General features: G+C 38.2%; 1 protein-coding gene across 3 annotated transcripts in view; it reads left to right on the plus strand.

Moving 5' to 3' along the window:
• The window catches only part of FAR1 (fatty acyl-CoA reductase 1), a 36838-nt gene that overhangs the window by 6830 nt on the left and 9642 nt on the right, over positions 1–20366 (plus strand). For 2 of the 3 annotated variants that reach the window (XM_027714508.2, XM_039384293.1), the window contains exons 2-9: positions 4618–4812; positions 8579–8754; positions 10689–10868; positions 12568–12745; positions 13737–13781; positions 13904–14022; positions 14513–14580; positions 16021–16192. In XM_027714508.2, coding sequence (XP_027570309.1) covers positions 4624–4812; positions 8579–8754; positions 10689–10868; positions 12568–12745; positions 13737–13781; positions 13904–14022; positions 14513–14580; positions 16021–16192 — 1127 coding nt within the window. In that variant the 5' untranslated portion in view covers positions 4618–4623. Of the gene's footprint in view, positions 1–727; positions 4813–8578; positions 8755–10688; positions 10869–12567; positions 12746–13736; positions 13782–13903; positions 14023–14512; positions 14581–16020; positions 16193–20366 lie in introns of those variants that run through there. The other variant, XM_039384292.1, reaches the window with a different exon arrangement.

Raw genomic sequence — 20366 nt, forward strand, 5'->3', positions numbered from 1 at the left:
TGTACTGCTGCTACTACTGGGTTCAAGCTGTCAGAGGGAAGGGGGAAGTTGGTTTGTTGGGCTGTATTTTTGCAGAACCTTGTGGCTTGTTGCTGACGTTTGAGAGGTTGGGAAATGCACATTTTCTGTTTCCTGTGAGTGAAAATCTCAATAGGATTGAATTTGGAGGGAGCATGTTGTTGACCTAATGTTTGTCAGTGATAAAGTAGAAGACAGACCATTTAATCTCTAACAAGGACACACATGCACACACTCTAGTTGCTGGATTTAGCATTTAAACATTCAGTGGAACTGCAGCAGGCCTTCCTGGCACTTGGAAAGCACATCTTTAAGCATCTTGATCTGTGTTGGGACAAATCTGAGAATTGATCATTATCCTGTTAAAAACAGAATCGTCCTTGTTTTGAGAGTCAGAGCCCTCTGAAGCTGTGAGTTAAATATTGCTGCAGTAGCTCTGGAGGCAAACAGAGCTGCTGTTGTTTGCTCCATAATAGCACTTGCTCAGCCCTGGACATGAGAATTTTTTACAAGATGGGGAATGTTGGCTAGGATCCTGGAGTGTTGGTTTGGTTTTCTTTTTTTTCTTTTTCTTTTTTTTTTTTTATACTGAAGTGCTTACGAGCTCTTGATTTATCAAAGGACAGCACCCTTCACATAAGCATAATCTTCAAGGTCTCACCGAGGGTTTAGCCCTGAACCTGTGCATTCAGAAGAATACTGGCAGCAGGTACTCTGTAGCAGCTTAACATAAGTTTCCTCTACCAAAGGCTGTTTATACCTACGAATAACCGGTAATTTTGATAATTTCTGTTCTAGAGCAAGAATCCTTTACAGATCTCTTATTAATCCTTCCAACTGTCACATTTCTTTTTTTTATTGACTCTTATTTTCTGTTAGCTCAAAGAAGTATCTGTGACACAGGGGTTTAGATATTCCAAAGTGTGCATTAGACAATTTTGTCTTTGGTAGAAGTTGTCTGTCTGTGTTTGAAGATGTGGTAGCTGTTAGCAAGTGATTGGATAACTGGTGACAATGTGTTGCTGGTTAACAGTATAATTCAGCTATTGTAGACATAAAACAAATTGTACTCAAAAATAGATACAGTGATTGCTGACACTTAACAACCTTACAATGTTAAATTTGGTTTTGCTATGTTATCTTGCAAGAGAGTTATTTTTTTTCTGCACCTACTCCAGCTTGTTAAGGTGTTAGAGGCCAAACTAAATTTCCAATAGGAACCACATGTGTTTCTTGAATCTTTTATTTAATAACAGAATTATTGTATAGTTTTTCTATAATTTGCTACCAAAAGAACTTTAAAAGGTATTGCAGGTAATATACTCTGTCTGTGGGGTAAGTCCCTCCTGAGTTTGAAATGAGGAGTTGCCAGCAATGCTATGCTAACTGGCACATGGAGATGCATTCTTGGAGAAGGCAGGGAAAGGTAGGTGGAGAATGGGAACATTCTCTTCTTTCCCTGTGGTTGAGATAAACTTTCTTTCTAGCAGAGCAAAACATAGGCTGCTGGTTTCAGCCTTTGATTGTTTGTACCTAGATTCCATGTGTGGTATTTAACCTTAATTCCAGTTTGGTGCTTCTAGGCAGTTCCCTCACCATCCCAGTGTTTATTGCTGTAACACTGGCAGCGATGTGTGCTTCTGGAAAAGGTCACCAATTCTGTTTTCTAGCTAGAATCTTCTAGAGGAATGGAAATAGGAGGCAAACTCAATGTGGAAAATTGGTATGAATAAAGTCTACTGGAGTAGTTGTCAGAGAACAGAATAAAGTCTAGTTGTCAGAGAACAGGGTAAAGGGAAAGGGGGTTGAGACTTTCTCAAAGGAAAGATTTCTCAGTCCTTAAAACAAAAAGGTAGAATATTAGCCTGCAAATGTAGAAGTGATGCTGCCTCTCAAGTGTGAATGTGAGTATTTGTGTATGCTTGTGGTTTTTTAACTGAACCCATTTCATCATTATGCTTCATCATAGCTCTGGATGTCAAAGTTTTGTAGGTCTGGTGTTCTGTAAGAGTTTCAGGGGAATAACAGAATTATTTTTCATCTGATATTAGCTTCGTACTCAAAGGAGTATGGTCAGAAATAACTGAAACTTTCTGATCTATTCTAGCTTCCAGTTTTCTCTGCATCACATGACCCTAAATATTGTCAAGTTTTTCAGTTACCTAAAACTCTGGACTGTAACAACACAGATACTTCCCCTGGCAGCATTACTTTTCATTGCTTTAGGTTTTAGAGACAGATGTTGGACCACAGCCCTTGTCCTGGGTGTTGTAGTAAGGTTCTTACTACATGTGACCAGGTCTGCAGACTGAGGATATGGCATTATGTCAGAAATAGGATTAAGTCTTCTTTTGAGGAGGGATGGGTGAATGGATGGTATTTGATACTGTCCTAGAGTCTTAAGGGGTAAAAAATATTAATTATGGCTAGTTAGGTAAACTGGTGAGAAGATTATGAGGAACTGTAATAAAACCGAATCTTGGTGATGAAATCGCTGCAGTAGCGATTGCATGAGTTTTCTCCTCCCTCTTTGAGGGAACTGAAATCATATCCTGTATATGGGAACAATCATGCAGATTTTTAGGAGTTGAATGGTGTATGCAAAGACCAGAAAAACAAAAGTTATGGGGAAGACATACTTGAATAGTAGAGAGCATTAATTGTGACCTGTATCTTACCCAGAACAGGAAAGAATGACTCATAAGCCTGCTGTGACTTGCTTTCCATGCTTGTGGCAGGAGGTGTGCTTTCAAATTTGCATTAAAATCTCTTAACTGTGTGGCAAAAGTGGTTTAATATAAATAGCTTTTTCCCTTCACCCACTTCTTTCAGTCTTGTCAACCTTCAGAGAAGCAGTTTTGGATGATGTACTGTGGCCAGTAGAAATAGTAGGGCTTGTTCCGCTCTAAACTTGCTGCTGTATCCCCTTAGCAGTTATTAAATGCTTCACTAGTAACCTTGTCAAAGAAGAGGGTCAAAATAAGATTTGGACTTAAGACTTACATCCAGGCTGGTGAAACTAGGACTTGTGCAGGTAGTAACTCATTTTTAGCAAGTGATCATTTAGGACTTGTTCAGACACTTGTGATACAAGCACAGTTGCTTTAATATGACAGATCCCTGACAGGTGTTCCAAAAGTATTTACTTACTTTTTCAGGCAAACAGTACAAATTAAGCCTGCTATTCACTCCTAACATACATCTTGTGTATTGCCTGATAAGTCTCTGCTTGCAGTAATCTACTGTTTCAAAAGAACTGAGTGTATTTAGAAGTTGCACCTTTATTCTTGGGTGGTAGGTGAAGAAAGGCTCTCATCCTGCTTAGGTATTTGGTGTTGTAATTCTTATTTGCTCAAGAAACGCTCCATCTGTGTTCAGAGAGACTCATTTTTGTTGGGTTTTTTTTTAGTACCATGGTTTTATTGGATCTGTCCCTTTTGGTGGTGTTTTGGTCGTAACGCTTTGGGGAACTGCTATAGAGGAGGATTATAATTAGACATCCAGCTCAGTATTTTTATAAGTCTAATTAGAAAGATGGGTAAAACATGGTGGGATTGTATCCATATGCTACAGTCTTCTACAGTAAAAGTAAGCTGGTAAAGAGTTACAGTAAAGATGTCAGTGTATCAAACTTAAAGGAATGACACGGAATGAGTCCTAGAGATCCCAAAGGTCATGGTCCAAAGACCATATTATTGTGAGACATATCACTGTATTTGCCTTCAGAAAGTATATCAGTTTCTATTATCTAGATTCGAACTTAATTTTCAAGAGGTTGATTAAGGGACAGGAAAGAAATCATAATTCTCGTAGTTAACTTCCTAATTGAAGCAAAACTGACAACACTTTTGGGCTGTATGCTGGAGTTGAGTAATAATCCCTTGCCCTTCATTTTATTAGAAGGCGTATTTGTGGCTAACTGAAATCTTAGTTTGTGTGAGAATTCTAGTGACTTATTTGGGGACAAGAAAACCCAACAGACTTAACTGATGAAAAATTTGGAAAACTCTATCTGTGAAACTGTATAGGGGTTTTTGTAATCGGTATAAAACCACCAGATTTCATACCAACCTTCTCTCTGGCCTAGTATAATTTTGCAGTAAGGCTCAGCCTAACACTGACAGGGGACTCTGCTGACAGTCAAAATTTCAGGGCCAGCAGTTGAGATCCCTGGCTCCCTGTCTTCTGTCATCATATTTGAAGTGTCTACTTGTGGTTGTGTTTTAATGATACGACCTTTAGTTTACATGGAACAGCCACTTGCAGTGGTAAAGGACCCTGCACATAGAGGTAAAAATAGACTGAAGGTGAGCCATTTGCCTGACTCGGTGGGTGTCTCTTCCTTAAAACATTGTTAACAGGAGCAGTTTACAGGACTATCTGGAATGACTGTAGTGACCCCATGGGAGTATTGTGGAATGTGATGAAAAAAGACAGCTTTTAGTACTGGTTATAGGTACAAAAAAAAAAAATAGTCTGTTAAGCATTTCTTTCAGGTATGAGATTGAATGGTTACATCTGTGATGTGTATTTTGATCTTCTGCAAATCTGAACTCCTGTAAATTCTTTAACATGCTTTTGTTTTTAACTTTCGTAAAGGTCATAATGGTTTCCATTCCTGAATTCTATGAAGGAAAGAATGTCCTCCTGACAGGAGCTACAGGCTTCATGGGAAAAGTGCTTCTGGAAAAGCTACTGAGATCCTGTCCTAAAGTGAAAGCAGTGTATGTACTGGTAAGAAACAAAGCAGGGCAGACACCTGAAGCACGAATAGAAGAAATTACCAGCTGTAAGGTATGTGTCATATGCTTACAAAGTATGTTTTTGTCCTTCATTATAATGTTCCCATTTCATTTTGAGAACAGCTTCAGTTTGTCTAAAGCAAACTATTATTGTTAAGTGGTTTTTTTTTTTTTTGTTCTAACAGAAATATAAAATCCAAGACCTGGCAGTACTTCTATAGCTGACTTTCAAGCTGTTAGTCTCTAGCGAAACCAGTAGTTGAAAATTATCCTGTATTTAATTCAGGAGGAGGATGTTCAGCTGTAATGCAGAGTTGAGAAGTAAAAAACTGTGTTATTGCTTGTTAAGAAAATATAAAGTACAAGAGGCGGTGGGCTGGGAGTTGTAAGAGGGGGTTGAGACCCTCCAGATATCAATCAAATCACTTTTACTCTTTGTGGTTTCTTTTCTGTAAGATGAGACATAGTATTTTTTTTTTTTCTGGAATGTGATGTTGGATCTACCAGTAAGCAAGAATAGGTGATCTCAACAGGAACTTATGTTTGTAAATGGAACAAGGATGTTTGTCTCAGTAGTTTCTATCTGTGGATCTCTGTTAGTCAACCTGTGACAACTAGAAAGGCACTGAAATGCTGTGCTGTGGCACTATTAAAATGGCTATTTAAACGATTTTCTGTGCAGTCTGGGTCAAATACTTTGCTCCTGAAAAGACTCATTACCTTAATATCAGGCTGGGCATTCTTACTACACGCAGAACCACCCACTGTTGTTGCCCATCTTTCTACTAGAGAGTATCCTGTTCACGATGAAAAAGGTGAACAGAAAGAGGAGAGATTTCCAGCATGAACTTTGCTAAAGCAGAGTTTGTTTATTTCTGTCTAGGTCTTTCTCTTGTGGAACACGGGAGTCAGCAGTTTTATTTTTCAGGCCTAGGAAATATGTTGAGATGCAATGTAGCCTGTACAAAGTGTGTGCTTAGAAGATGCTAAAAGGGAATCAGTAACAAAATATGAATGCACGTAGGCTAGGAGGAGTAAGTTGTTTAAAGTAAGGCAATGAATTTCTACAACTCTGACTAGGTAGGATTACAGCAGATATGGGCATGGCTGTGCCCTTAGCAAATTATTTTCTGTAACTATGTCAAAACTGTAGCTCGTTGCTCAAAAGCATCTGCTTGCAGTCCTGTGCAATGTTACAGAATACAACAGAATCAGTTACAGGGGGGTTCTGTCTTAAATTCAGTCACACTTTTTTTGCCACTGTCCTGAAACAAGGAAAAGATCTCCAGACTAAACTGAGATGAGAAAGGAAAAATTTCTCAATCCACTCTTTGTATACACTATTACCCAAATTAAAATCAGGGAGTATCTGAGCAAGGAAAGGAGTAGGAGTAGTGTGGACTGACTTAAACTTTAGTAAGACTTAATCCTCATTGTAGCTTTTAGGAAACCTGTACCTTGTGAAAGGCTTTTAAATTTCAGTCCAAGTCTGCTTGTAGTCTGTACCAGTTCCTGCTGAGATAACAATGTGATGAGGTTTGAGTCTTGGTGAGCACTTACTGCTGGAGCAGGTTCACAGCAGAAGTCCTGGTAAGCAGAAGTACTGCTTGAGGTAGTCCTGCACGTGAGTCCCACAAGTAAGGACATAAAGGGAGGGTGTTTTGCATCTATGCAGAGATGGAGGTAGGGCCAGGTGTTTGTTCTGTCTTCATCAAATGATTAGACAAATAAGGTCAAAAGTCTGTAGTTTAGGTGCCATTAATGTCATTAAGATTCTCACAGAAGACCATGGAAATTTTAATAAGGTCTGTCCTGTCACAAAGGCCCTGCCTGTAATTTTTCACAATTTGATTGGACTCATTAAGTGTTCTAGAGATGCTTGAAGATTCTGTTTCTTGAAGAGTTTAAAATCTAAAGGGGTGAACAAGATATTCAAAATAAATTTATGGCTACAAATAGCCAAAAAATGTTGGGGTTTCTACTTCCTTTGGACTTCAGGTGTCTAATTAATTTTTAATCTAATTAATCTGTTAATTTTAGATCTCTATTGCGTGTGCTCTAGGTGTTTCTTCTGGTTCTCCTTTGCACTGGCGTCAGTGCTAGTGTGAGGTGTGTAGGAATAATGTATGACTATGGATCTGAAAAGGGGCAGAACAGATGTGATGGACATAGGAAAAGTACCAAACTGGCTCTTTAAGAGCTAGTCTGTGGGACTGCTTTTTGATTATAATGCATATCAGCACATTAAGATGGTTAACAGGCAGTTACTTCAGTTCCCTGGAGGCAGGCACTGTCGTTCCAACTAAAAACATAGCAGGCTTATTTTTCAAAATGACAGAAAGTTTCCTGCCCTTAGGTAAGCACTGTTTGCTGTACCCTTAAGAATTCCTGAGGCTTTAAATGTAGTCTTGGCAACTTTGTCCCATAATATGAAGTTTCATGTTTGGGAAGTCCAGGCAGTAACTTCAGTCTATAACTGGACATGTCCCATGTTCTCACTCTGGCATTACCTCTGCTACTTCAGGTGGCCACACAGTGAGCTGCACTAGCCCATGGTTGGGGCAGAAAATATATCCACAGAAAAAGAGCTGGACCCACAACTGCTGAGCTCACACAGCCATGGGGCTTCTTGTTGCTGCCAGTGCAGGAGAAGCAATGCAAAAGTAAAAAAAGTTAAGGGAAGGACCAGTCTGTTTGGTTGCAGTATAAACTTATATTGCCCTAAATGTTTTGAAACTGCACCTTCAGGTGGCTTAATTTATAGTTTAAAATTAATTAGCTTCCTTCTGTGAGGAAATGTCTTTTGGCTATTTACATTTGGTGTAACTGCGTGGTTGGAGGGGGGAAAAAGAAGGTGCTGCTCTGATTTTAATACAATTGATTGGTGTTGAAGCAGTTGCTAAGATATTGGCCCCTGTGCAATTAGAGAAGAGGGATCTGCTTTGGTACAACTTTCAAATGTGTTTTATTCCCACAGTACTGTGTTGCTCAGGAAAACTTGCATACTAACGAGTGTAAATATGATGAGGCAAGAATTGTCATCTGTGTGTTAACCCACATGGTTAGACCCTAGTTATTTATGAGGGGAATATATGATGGAATATAACATGGGTGAGATTTTTTTCAGTGAGAATAGCTGAACAATTTTATAAGACTTGATCAGGTATTCTAACACTGTATGCCTCTTTTCCTTTAACTCGCCAGCGAAACAATTTCCTTTTTGGTTTATCTTTTAGTAATCTGGAAGTTCTCCAAAACTGGCATAATTTGAGGATAGCATTTCTTAAATCACTGGAAATTTTTAAATCTTGATGAAAGTTTTTTAGAACTATAATCCAACACGGCTTCTGCAAGTCTATGACAATCTGAATAGCTTTTGTCAGGCTTGGGAAGTGGGCAGGCTGTTCATTTTCCATCTGAAAGAAAAGGGATTACAGTATTTAGACTGCTACTTAAAATTTCTTTGAGTCCTGGTGCCTAATAGAGAGCATTCCTTCTTTTATCTGATGTTGACAGAGCTTTGGTTTTAAGGATTGGGAAGAGTACTAAAAAAATATTTAGTGCAAATTGAAGTCCTCTTACTTGTGTACAACACGTGCAATACTGCTTTCACTGTGTGGGGTAAAGTGTGCACAACTCCATCACGTTCATGAGAAGTCAGTAACATGTTCCTGTGATATTGCCAGCAAGCTTTTCTAACTTACTGATGATGTTGAGAACTAAGGAGTTATAGGCAGAAAATGTGGGATTTTTCTTCACTTAAGTGAAACGTTTACCTCTTATCTTCTCTGAGTTTTTAATCTTGTTATTTTTGACAGCTCTTTGACAGGTTGAGAGAGGAGCAACCAGACTTCAAAGCAAAAATAATAGTAGTTATGAGTGAACTTACGCAGCCTGACCTGGATCTTAGTGAACCAATCAAGGAAAAACTTATAGAGTGCATTAATATTGTATTTCATTATGCTGCTACAATCAGATTCAATGAAACACTAAGGTGAGTCTAAAATTCTGTTTATTCTGCTCTAGTAAACCAGTGGTACTCCAAGGGAGGGGGTAAATTGGGTGTCTGCACAACCTTGCAAATATTCAGCCTGTCAGGCTACCTCATGTGCTCTGATATTTGTGTGCTTGGGCAATTTCATGGTGTTTTATAAGGTCCACCAAAGCTTTTGGATTTTCCTTTGCTCTTCTTCAGAAGATGGAAGCAATATTACTTAGATCTGCTTTGCCAGAGGTTAGAATAACACTATTCAACATGGAAAAATTCATGTCTTTTTAAAGCTTTAGGCAAAAAGACATCCATTATTAACTCTGAGAAACTAAATAAATTAGCCCCTGAGGTTTTGATGGGGAGGGGGGTGGTTTGGGGGATATTTTTGGTTGTGAGGTTTTTTTTGGTTGGTTGGTTTTTGAGTTTGGGGGGTTTTTTTTGGTTGGTTGGGTTTTTGTTTGTTTTGTTTTTTTTTTACAAAATCCCCATGCCTGGATTTTGAACCCTTTTTGAAGGGAAGCTGTTGAAGAGACTGAGAACATATTGGTATTCTGAGTCTTCCAAACATCATGTGTTGCTCTACTCTCAGGGATGGGCAGAGAGGATACACACATGCTGTAGCTTTATGCACTGTGCTCCCTAGTAGTGTTAGAACGTTTTTCCTGGTGTGTGAAGGGCAACACAAACTGTTCCTTTAACCTTCCTTGTTAGGAGGGGAATGCACATTTTCAGGGGATACAGTTTTGCCAGAAAAGTTGGGTGGGGGAAGTTCAAGCACTTGCTCTCATACCTAATGAGGAAAACAGGAGATTAAATACTGCTCGGCTGTTCTCCCTGTCTTTAAAAAGTCCTTTATTAGGAGTAGAGGTTTACCTTGAAGGGAACAGGGAGAAGTAGATGAAGAGGGAGAAAGAGAAGAACAAGAAGTGGAAAAAGTGATGCTCACGGCTCCGATTATGAGCTCCTTCCTTTGATTTGTTGAAAGAGGCAGTGAAAACTGAGAACAATATCTAAAAAAAAGCCCCAAAACTAATTAGTTTCCATTGATGTTAATTGCTTTGGGATAGTGTTCCCCCTTTCTTGTCACCCTCTTTAGTAATAACATGTGATAATGCAGTCTGGAACTTAGTGATTGTTTGGGGGAACTAATTTTGTTGTTGTTAATGAAACACTTTATTGCAAGGACTTTGATAAAGTGTTACTTAGCTGCACTCTTGAAACTTAGTTGATTAGTACACTGTGTGCAAGAAAACTGATGCCCATAGCAAGTTCTGTAGGCTGGAGAGAATGTGTAAATAGTATAAAATAATCATAGTAGTTGCTCAGCAAGCTGTTATCTGGTGGGAATTGTAGAGATACACCTACTCTCCTACAGTGTCCTTAAACACTCTGATGAACAGCAGTGAAGTTAGAGCATGAAAATGTGGATCTTGGTGATTTTCCTCTTTTTTTCCCTTCCTTCCTATATTGAGCCTCATGCTATCCTACAAGAACATGACAGTCTCCAACTTATTAGCCCTCTTCTGAGTCATTGACCTAACTCAACTTGAACTCAGAAGTTCAGAGATGCATCATGTGGCAGCTCAGTGTTGTGTTGCATTATTTCCTTCACATTTCATGGAACACATAGGATTGGGATTTAGACTGAGATCAAAGGTCTCCTGACTTTCACACTCTAGTAACAGAGCATGATGATGTTGGTAAGAATAGGATAAAAGGAAAATTATTCTGAATAGTGAAAGATGTTCTGAATTAGGACTGTGGTATATTGTTTTAAGCAGGAAGTTAGGACAGTGTCCATGCTGCTTTTTTATTTTGGTAGGGCGGAGTATTCAGGAATACTTTATATATCCATCACCGAGGCATTTAGGAATGAATTTCTTTTTGCGTGTCTTTTGTCTCGCTTTCTACTGATCCCGTTTCTGTTTAATCAATAGAGATGCTGTTCAGCTAAATGTGATTGCCACACAACAGCTCCTCTTCCTGGCACAGCGAATGAAGAATCTGGAAGTGTTTGTGCACGTTTCGACTGCTTACGCGTATTGCAATCGGCAGGTGATCGAGGAAGTCGTTTACCCGCCTCCTGTTGATCCCAAGAAACTCATAGATTCTCTTGAGTACGTGTTATGTTTTATGAAGTTACTTGGGTAATCTGTAACCATTTGCTTCCTAGGAATGAACTGCCAAAAAAAGGTTGGGAGCCCTAAAGATGAAGGGTTAGCTTATACTGTGTAAGTCTGACAACATGGCTGACGCTTCTCTTTCCTGGAAAGGAGATGGATTAAGGTTTATGGTTGCTTTAGGCTGAGCGAGGTATGGAGGGGTACTGTAGGAGAGGGGTGCTCTTATCTACTCATGGTGCCTCCTCTGTGCTGAGAGTGCCAGTCTTTGAGCTGTATGATGAGCTGAATCAGGGGGTATTAAAAAAGTTGTGCTGTTGCAAGTGTACTGGCACTGGCATTTGAAGGAAGGGGATAAAACTCTAAGACAGTCCCCTTGAACAGCAATTGCTACTACATCCACCTAAATGCCATTGCAAGATCAGACTGAGATACTGAAATAATATTGCTTAGCTGTAGTAGTGGTTCTAGGTATTCTGAGAGCCCCAAACATTAAACATCCGTTTTCTGTAGGTTTTTAGTCTTGAATTGGGCATTATAGGAGGAGAAAAATTACTTGCTCTGTACTTTATTTTCTGTGTATATTACCTGTCCTGAGGTAGCTGTCAGACTGTGAAGCAGGTGGCAATATGGGATAAGTGTAATGTAATACATAGTAGTCTCAACTTTAATTAGTCTGTTCTTGTCATATAAAATCTCTGCTTGGAAGAGAAGTATGAAACTGAAAAAAACTAATTAAGAAGTAAAACATCTACTTTAACTTGTTAATATAGGTGGAAGAATGCTAACATTAAAACCAAATGAGGTACCACCTAGACTTCACATTGAGCCAATCATTTTTATAATGTTGACTTTAAGTACACTTTCAAATGAGATATTTTGAAATAGTCCTATGAACTCATGAGGGAAAGGTTTTGTAAACTTAGTGATCTCCTGCTAAGCATGACACAAAAAGCCAGATTTTTGTCCCTTTTTGGGCTTTCCTGCCCTTCTTCCCACTACAATTCATATTACAAAGGGAATCTGGTGCATGTCTGCTTTGATTGTAACAGAATATTGGGGAATAACAAGAAATACCATTTATGTGGCTACGTGACTGAGAACACCAAAGTAGCAATAGTTCCAGAGGTACATCTCTGGTTTGTTTGTGTGCTATGACTGAAGGTTATCACAGTTTTAATATGAACTGGGAAACAAGATGAAGTTGCAAGACTTGACTGATTTAAGGGGAGAAACACAGTGACCAGCTTGCTTCAGAGGTGGTGTGTGATTGCTGACTGCAAAGGTGGAGGTGATGCTCATGATGCAGCTGGGACTCCTTAGCAATAGCAACACCTCCTAGATCATGATGCAGTGAGCCTGTGTTCCAAAGACCAACTTGCAGTGTCTGCATTTCATCTTTGAGAACTTAGTTGATAGAATTCGGATTATTGTAAAGGAATGTACTGCCTGCTCTGTAGTTGGTGTGTACTAAGTGAATTACTTGGGCAAAAAAGTAAATGTCAGTATGCTTCTTTCAGTGGACACTGAGCACACCATCTTCTCTTTTACTGAGAAACTTGTCTTCATTTAGTTGTGTGTCCCTTTTTCTTTAAAGGAGAAGAAGACAATCATAGTAACTTTAGGAATTCACACCCCACACCACCAGGGAAGCAGCATGCAGTAATTACACTTGCTTCTTGTTTTGTTTCTTTAGGTGGATGGATGATGACATAGTGAGTGATATTACTCCTAAACTGTTGGGCAACAGACCCAATACTTACATCTATACAAAAGCCTTAGCTGAATCTGTAGTGCAGCAAGAAGCATCAAAGTTAAACATTGCCATTGTGAGGCCGTCCATCGTTGGTGCGAGCTGGAAGGAGCCTTTTCCTGTAAGTCACCGAGTTTTCACCTGACTATCTTGCCTGTGAACTGCAGGACACACTGACAGCCTCTTTATCTAGTGACTTTGTAGGGGAAAATCTCTTGGACTATGTAGTTGTGTCTTAGTTGCTTCTGAATAACAACTGATACAAAAGCTGTCAAAGACAGTATTCTGATGTGTGAAATTCAGGCGTAAATTACTCCGATCATAGAACAATAATACATTTGTATCACAATGGGAGATACTATTTCACTCATTAAATAAATAGTCAACTTTTTACTTCATGATTCTGCATATCTTCATCTGGTTGTATCAGCAGCTTCAAAGGGTGACTAAGAAAACAGATCTGCGGGACATAAAGATGTTTTGACTTTTAGTCAAACCGTGTAAGCTTTGCAGGGGGATGGCATAAGTTCTGTGTGCTGTGCTGTTGTATAGCATATATGCTTCCTCCTGTATGAGAGAGTGGTGTTGGATTAGCTTCTCCAGTTCAAGACAGACTGTTTCTCAAGCCCTTAAAATTCATATAATTGACTTTGCCTACGTATTGAAGCATGTCCAATGTACATGTCAAACCAGTGAGTATATAGTGTCTAAATACTATCATTAAATTTGAGCAAGAATGTGTTCTGTGTGGAAAAAATGAGAAAAATGAGTTGCCAGAAGCTGGTCTAAAAATATTTGTAAACTTGAATACTTGCAACATAAACATATTTTTATGGACAATGCCTTGCAGTTCATTCACTAAGAAATAAATAAGCTGGCATCTCGCTTTGAAGGACCACCGAGTCTACAGGTAGATCTCTTATCTGAGTCACAGGTACTTGCTACATCACCAGATTTTGCTATGGAAGAGTTAGAGATATTTAATATCTTTCTCCTCTTTATTCTCTTTTACCTCCACCCCTTACACTTATAGAAACTTCTCAGATTTTCACTTGAACCTGCTGACTTCAGTATCCTCTAACCAAGTTGTTTCTCTCCCCTGTTCATAATAGGGCTGGATTGATAACTTCAATGGACCTAGTGGTATCTTCATTGCTGTAAGTAATGAATATACTTAATTTTCCCCCCTCCTTTTAGAAGGCAACGAAGCTTCATATGTTTTACTGGTGGGTCTTCTGTCTCTTTTTTTTTTGTTGTTGTTTTTGTTTTGTTCTTTAAGGCAGGAAAAGGAATTCTTCGAACAATGAGAGCTACCAACGATGCAGTAGCAGATCTTATTCCAGTAGATGTTGTTATCAATGCTACACTGGCTGCAGCCTGGTATTCTGGAGTTCACAGGTATAACAGATGACAAAAGAGAGTACTAAATATTTTGAAATTATATTGTGTGTTTAATAATTCAGTCTTCTATTGAACTCCTCGTCAGTGTCCTGCTATTCCCTCAGGACAAAGGAGTCTAAGGTTCTGATGGCGTTAGTCTCTCAAAGTGTAACTTATTTATGCCAAAGAGGAAGACATCATCTACTGATACTGTTGTACAAACTCTGTCTGAGAATTCTTTCCTGGGTCTTGTAATCAATACAATCCGCAGTAATGTAGGTGATGCCTTCTCTGAAATAAAAGAAATACGATAGTTAAAGAAGGAGAAAAATGCTGGAAGATGATACAGAAAGCAAAAGAAATCTACTATGAGATTGATGCTTTCTGCTTTATGTAAAGGATGCTGTTGAGGGAAAGGATAACTTTGAGCATGTCTTTTGTTGTCTGTGTTTTTAAAAGTTTGTTTTTCTTCTAACTGGCTCTTCTGTTGTTTTTCCCCCCCCCCCAGACCAAGAAAACTCATGGTGTATAATTGTACAACAGGTGGCATCAACGCTTTCCACTGGAGTGAAGTTGGTATGCCTTGTTTATTTTCTCTCATTAGTCTTAATAGAAAAAATAAGGTAAAACAATCAAAGCACAGGCCGTAATCAGTAGATCATATTGCATTTTTATTGTTGAAACTGGTATTGTAGCCATACCTCTCAATTTTGCAGTGTACAGTGCTTTTTCATTATCTTCCATTGTTAATTCTCTCCTCCCTCTCCCCCTGCAGCATTATCACCATTTCATTTTGTGCTGGGTTTTTTTTTTAATTATTCTTATTCCATTATAACTTAAACTATGGGACAATTGATTTTTCTGTTTGATGCTACTCTGACCTAATCTGAAGAATGTGGGTAGTGTGTGGAGAAAAGCGTTGCTCAGAGGAGCAGTAGTGATGTTGGGTGTAATGCCAACTTTACTAAATACATATGGATAAACAGCCCACAATTAAGTGGTTTGTACATCTGCATAATTGAGAGGTATGGTAATAGTTTTGCCCTTGTGTAGCTCTTTGCCCTAAGTTAATTCTTGGTTGAGATGGCTTTTTTAATCTTAAAACAGCTGCATGACACTTCAACTATTCATGTACAGGGAAAAGTAATTTTTAAGGAAGTGTGGCTGCCTATTTTCAACTCCTAGATATCCTAACTAGAATGTAACCCACAGCTTTGTAATAGTTTTTGTTATAAATAGCAATATAAGCTGGCTATAAACTTCAATAATCTATTTTATTTCTCTTTACTACTTTTTTCACACTTTTGACTTGCTTTTGCCCATTTTATATGTAGCTGTAGTTACAAGCATTATTGCTTCAACTAAAATTGGAAAATTGCTGATTTATATCCTCGTTTTAATCAGGGTATTTAAGCACTGTCTATAGCAACAGCATAAAGTTAGAAGATTTAAAGGGAGGCTAATTTCCACTTAACTTTTAAGGACACTGATCCTGCATGTCTATCACGTACTGAATTTACAGGTGCCATCAGGAGTTTCACATGAAGTCCCATCCTAATTGCTTTTTTCTTAATGCTTAAATTTGGATAAGTTGTTTAAAAATGCCATTTAAAATTCACTTGGGATGCTTGCAGAATCCTCAGTCTGTTTTTAAATTCTTCACACAAGAGATTGGAATAACCTTCTTCATGAAATACAGATGACTTTTTAAATAGCTTTGTAAACTGAAATTGCTGTCAGTGTTCGAAACCAACAACTTCTAAGGTAGGGAAAGAGGAAGAGAAAGAGAGAAGCTACCATAAAATATGACACTGCTACAATAAAACATGATACTGAAGATGAAGGCATAAAAGACCTCTTGATTATAGTAAGAACCAGTTCAACAGTATTTTAGGTTAAGAGCTTTTGACTGTTTTGTTTTCTGTGAATTGTAGAATTGTATGCTGTAATGTTCTTTGAAAGCCATTACATTTTACATGGTTATTACCGAAGCTGTTATGCAACTTTTCTTCTCAGAATACCATGTAATTTCTACTTTCAAGAGGAATCCTCTCGAACAGGCCTTCAGACGGCCCAATGTAAATCTAACTTCCAATCACCTTTTATATCATTACTGGATTGCTGTAAGCCATAAGGCCCCAGCATTCCTGTATGATACCTACCTCAGGATTACTGGAAGAAGCCCAAGGTAATGGTGACTGGCTCTGTCTTTTCTGTTCCTCTGACTTTTAAACAAAGCTGTGCTTACGCTATGATGTATATTGGTTTTCAAAAAATTTTTTTTCTTTCCCTGAATGTTTTGTGACTAAAACTCAACCTGTTTTTTCCTGAGAACAGGTCCTGGAATTCCAAGTGACTTCGAACTTTCTAGCAAAAATGAGAATGGTTTTTGTTGGATAGTTTGGGGATTTGAGTAAACAGAATTAAAGGATGTATAGCAAGTGATGTTTATTCTTGAATAATAAATACTAAAAATATGTTGATCCTTATTTTTTCCTACAGTCCAACACATGACTGTGATTTCCAGGAAATATCCATTAGAGAATGCAATAAGGATACCTGCATTTAGGCTTACAGATCGGGCCCTTGTATGCCAGTTGCACCGTGCACATGGCAGAGTGTTTGCATTTTTCTTTGATGTTTTGCTGAGACTGAGAGGTCAAAAAACAGGGTAAGAAGGACAGGGCTGAAACTATGTTGCCCTGCAAGGTGGTGGAGACTTGTGAAGAAGACGTGACCTGGGCACTATCTCCATTTACTAAGTATGAGCAATAACGATCCAGTGGCCGCATTTTGAAGAGATTAATGACTGCCCCAAAAATGCTGTCCAAGATACATCTCAGATCAGAATCTTAGTCAGTCATTAAACTCTAGGAAGGCGCTTGCATTAGGATTGTTGTTGCTTTTATAAACTGAAAACGGAATGGGAGACAGGTTTTAATTGTGGATTATTCGTGTAGATGATACGACTTGATCTGATGTGTTGGCTTGTGTCATCTCAACATTCCGTTTAGTTTATAATATTTACACCAGTATTTGCCTAACTAAAGTGGTGAAAATGGCATATCTCTGCTAAATAGGCTAAACTAAATTATGTAGAAGGAATATAAGATGTCACTTCAATTTGTTTCAGATTGGCCAAGCCGTTAGCTCTTAACTCAATGCTTATGTTATGTTTTCAAAACTATTTGTCTTCAGACTATAAAATCTCCACAGTGGTGACAGTGTATTAACACAAGTGAGTATCCATTTGCTGTCCTGAAGTCTAGGTCTGTCTTACAAGGAGACTAAAGCTCTGTAAAACACTTAGCACTGGATCAGTAGAAAGAAGCTGTGTAAGTGGTTTGTAGGAGAAAACTTCTAAACTGCCTTGGGCTCTGTTGTTCCAAGCCTACACAACAGTGTAATGCTTAGGGCAACAGTAGTGGCAGGTGTCTGTGCCTGCATAGTAATCTTCCCACGTTAAAAAGTTGTGAGATCTTCAGCTCTAAAGAAGGTATTGTACATAAAGGTTCCTAGCTTCTAGATTCTTTCGCATTTTTTAAGTTATACTTAATAAAAATTGATAGTAATTCCCTAAAATATTTGTACTATAAGTGCTTTCAAATGGTTGTGAGGGAATGCTGCCAGAATCTTGTCAGGCTTTGAAAATCTTTTAAGTATTTGACCACTGGGAATAGAATAAAGCTGTGAATAATCATGTTGTTTAGGACACTCTAGCAGTTTTATATTATAACACTGGGAATGTTGAACCTTGTTGTTGCTTTTCTCGAAGTTCTTACCTGATGTCCAAAGATGGAATTTAGAACTTTAATCACTAGTAGTAAAATTGGTGACATTAATACTTCCCAGAATAGAAAATACATTTTTACAGACAAGAATATTCCTAAGTAGTTTAATGTAAGAGTGGGTGGATCAGTTTCCTATTAAGCACAAGATTTCCAGTTTGGAGAAAAGATGGAAGATTGAACTAGAACAAGCTATTGTTCAGTCACAGCTTTTAAGTTGGATACCCAGCCCACTTACAGGAAGGCAGCTTTCATTATATAGTGCTCTTCTCTCTTTTTTTAAAGCATTTAAAAATTGGAGTCTGCAATAGGAACAGTAGAAGCAAATAAATAAATGTAGTTGCAAGCAAGACGTGCAGTGTTAAATCTTAATGGAACTCTTGTTGTTTAACAATAAGGAAGTTTGAGGCAGATCTTTACTCTTGTACTTTTTTCTAGTCTTCTGCCTTAAAGTACTTTAAAAGCTGCTTTAACTGATGGGCTGGAGGGTTGTGCTACTGTTGCTGTGGTCATCCTGTCAGTTGACAGAATGGTTTTAATTACCAGGTAGCAGAAACTTCTGAAGACATGGAAACATTATTGGATATTCTTAAGCTCAATATAATGCTGTTCTGAGTGAAGAAGGGCTGGCTTAATTTAAAATGTGACCTTTTCCACCATGATTTAGCAGAAAAACTTGAGCAGTGTAGTAAGAATCTAGTAAAATAGCACAGGAAAATTCAAATACTCTACTAACCTGACTTCACATGGTCAGTAGCCTGCCCTCTCTGTGCTGAGTCTGAGTACACTGAGGTCTTACATTGTGTACAATGCAAGAAAAATAAGCAATGAAATTACTGTGTAGGTTTAACTGCACTGTTGTCATACAATCAGGATATTGTACTGCAACTGAATTAATTTTTAACAAGTGGAAGAAATAGATCAGGCCTATGATCCTTCAGAACTACATGATTATGTTAGTAATAATAATTAAAAAAAAAAATCTTCCTATTTGGGGTTTTCAAAACACGTGTTGTAATCTCTCTGAAATATGAAATAGTTCTTTTGCACCTCACTTGTGGAAGCAATGTTTTTTATGAGATGGAAATTTTTTTGCTGTTTTTGCATCTAGTTGAAGGTTCTTGACTTTAATGATTCACTGATAATATTAACAGGTAAGGGAAGAAATAATGCCTGTAATATTTCTTCCAAATTTGTATGGAAAGAACATGTACAATAAGGATTGGCATAATGAAGATTTAATATTTTGTACTGAATACTTAGAACTGCTAGAGGATTGTGCAATTACATAAATAGTGGTGATAATCCTTAGCATCTGAGTTTAAACACAGTGTTGCCAGTAGCTTGCCATATATAGCTAGTTGCATAGCAAAGCTTATTAGTTGTCTGATTATCTTTAATATAAGGCATAGTTCGCTCATGTAACTTTACATAGTGCTTAGCATGAAAGAACCATGTTATTTAAAAACATATTGGTATATTTGTAATATGAAAGCCTTTAAAAATACACACCCAGCAGATCTTTCCAGTTACTCTGAAAGAACAAGACGTGGCACGAAATATTTAAAGTTGTAATTCGGGGATTTCTCCGGCAATTCGTCTTCTGTCACTGCTTCTTAGAAAGCTAAAGGGAAGGTGTGGCTGATGTATGTAGGGAGGTGTAAAGGACATAATTTCACATGTGTTGTTTCAATTTAAAGCTCCTTAAAATCGAAGCACCTTTCACATAGTTACTGTCTCACGAACCAGAAATGAGTGAAGAGCATGCTCTTTTTGAATGGATCAATACTTTTATTTCTCTTGGAAGTGGCTTAAATTGTTCACTTAAAGGAACCACAGAGCTGCTGGAAAGATGAGAATTCAGTAGTATGTCTTACACTTAAATTTACAGCCAGATGAAAATCTGAAGAAGACAAATCTAAAAGCTTGCTCTATGTTTCTTAGAGAAGTCTTTAAAAAAAAAAAGGTAAAATAGTTAGCTATTTGTAATGCTTCTGCAGAGACTTGCAGATGGACAGCCTGTAGATCCACAGAAGGATTAGTCTGTATTTAGCCTCAGGACTGGTTTTAGCCTGGAGGCAATAGGGTGTGTGTAAGACCCCTTCAAAATACAGTTGTAGCCTTAAGCCAGGTCTCTTCCAGGTGTGTGGTGTAGAAACAAGCCCACCTAACTCATGGATAATTGAATTAACTTGCTTAAACTTTTAATTCCTGTGATGTGCTTCTCAAACTGATGTAATGTATTTAGTGTTGATGGCAATAAGGGCTGCCTAGTAGAGACAAAATTCTACTTAGAACTGAGGTGAAAGTCACCCTGGCTGGCTGCCTGCTGCTGATGTTCAGATCTTTGAGACGGTCAGCAGGTCTGACTTTTTCCTGTCTTCAGCTTATGAAGGAGGTGTGATGCAGTGCTTGATGTTATACTGGCTGGTTATGTATGGTATGGATACTTATGACTCGTATCCAATGGCTGTCTCTGGAATATCTGACCTTCAGAACTTCAGGTTGAGGGATAAAGTTCCATTATGTGTGTTGATGCTCGTTTTTGAGTCATGCGTGTTCCCATTTGCAGGA

The sequence above is a fragment of the Pipra filicauda genome, unplaced genomic scaffold (genome assembly GCF_003945595.2).
Source record: "Pipra filicauda isolate LSUMZ 115617 unplaced genomic scaffold, ASM394559v2 scaffold345_size814242_pilon, whole genome shotgun sequence".
NCBI classification, from domain to species: domain Eukaryota; kingdom Metazoa; phylum Chordata; class Aves; order Passeriformes; family Pipridae; genus Pipra; species Pipra filicauda.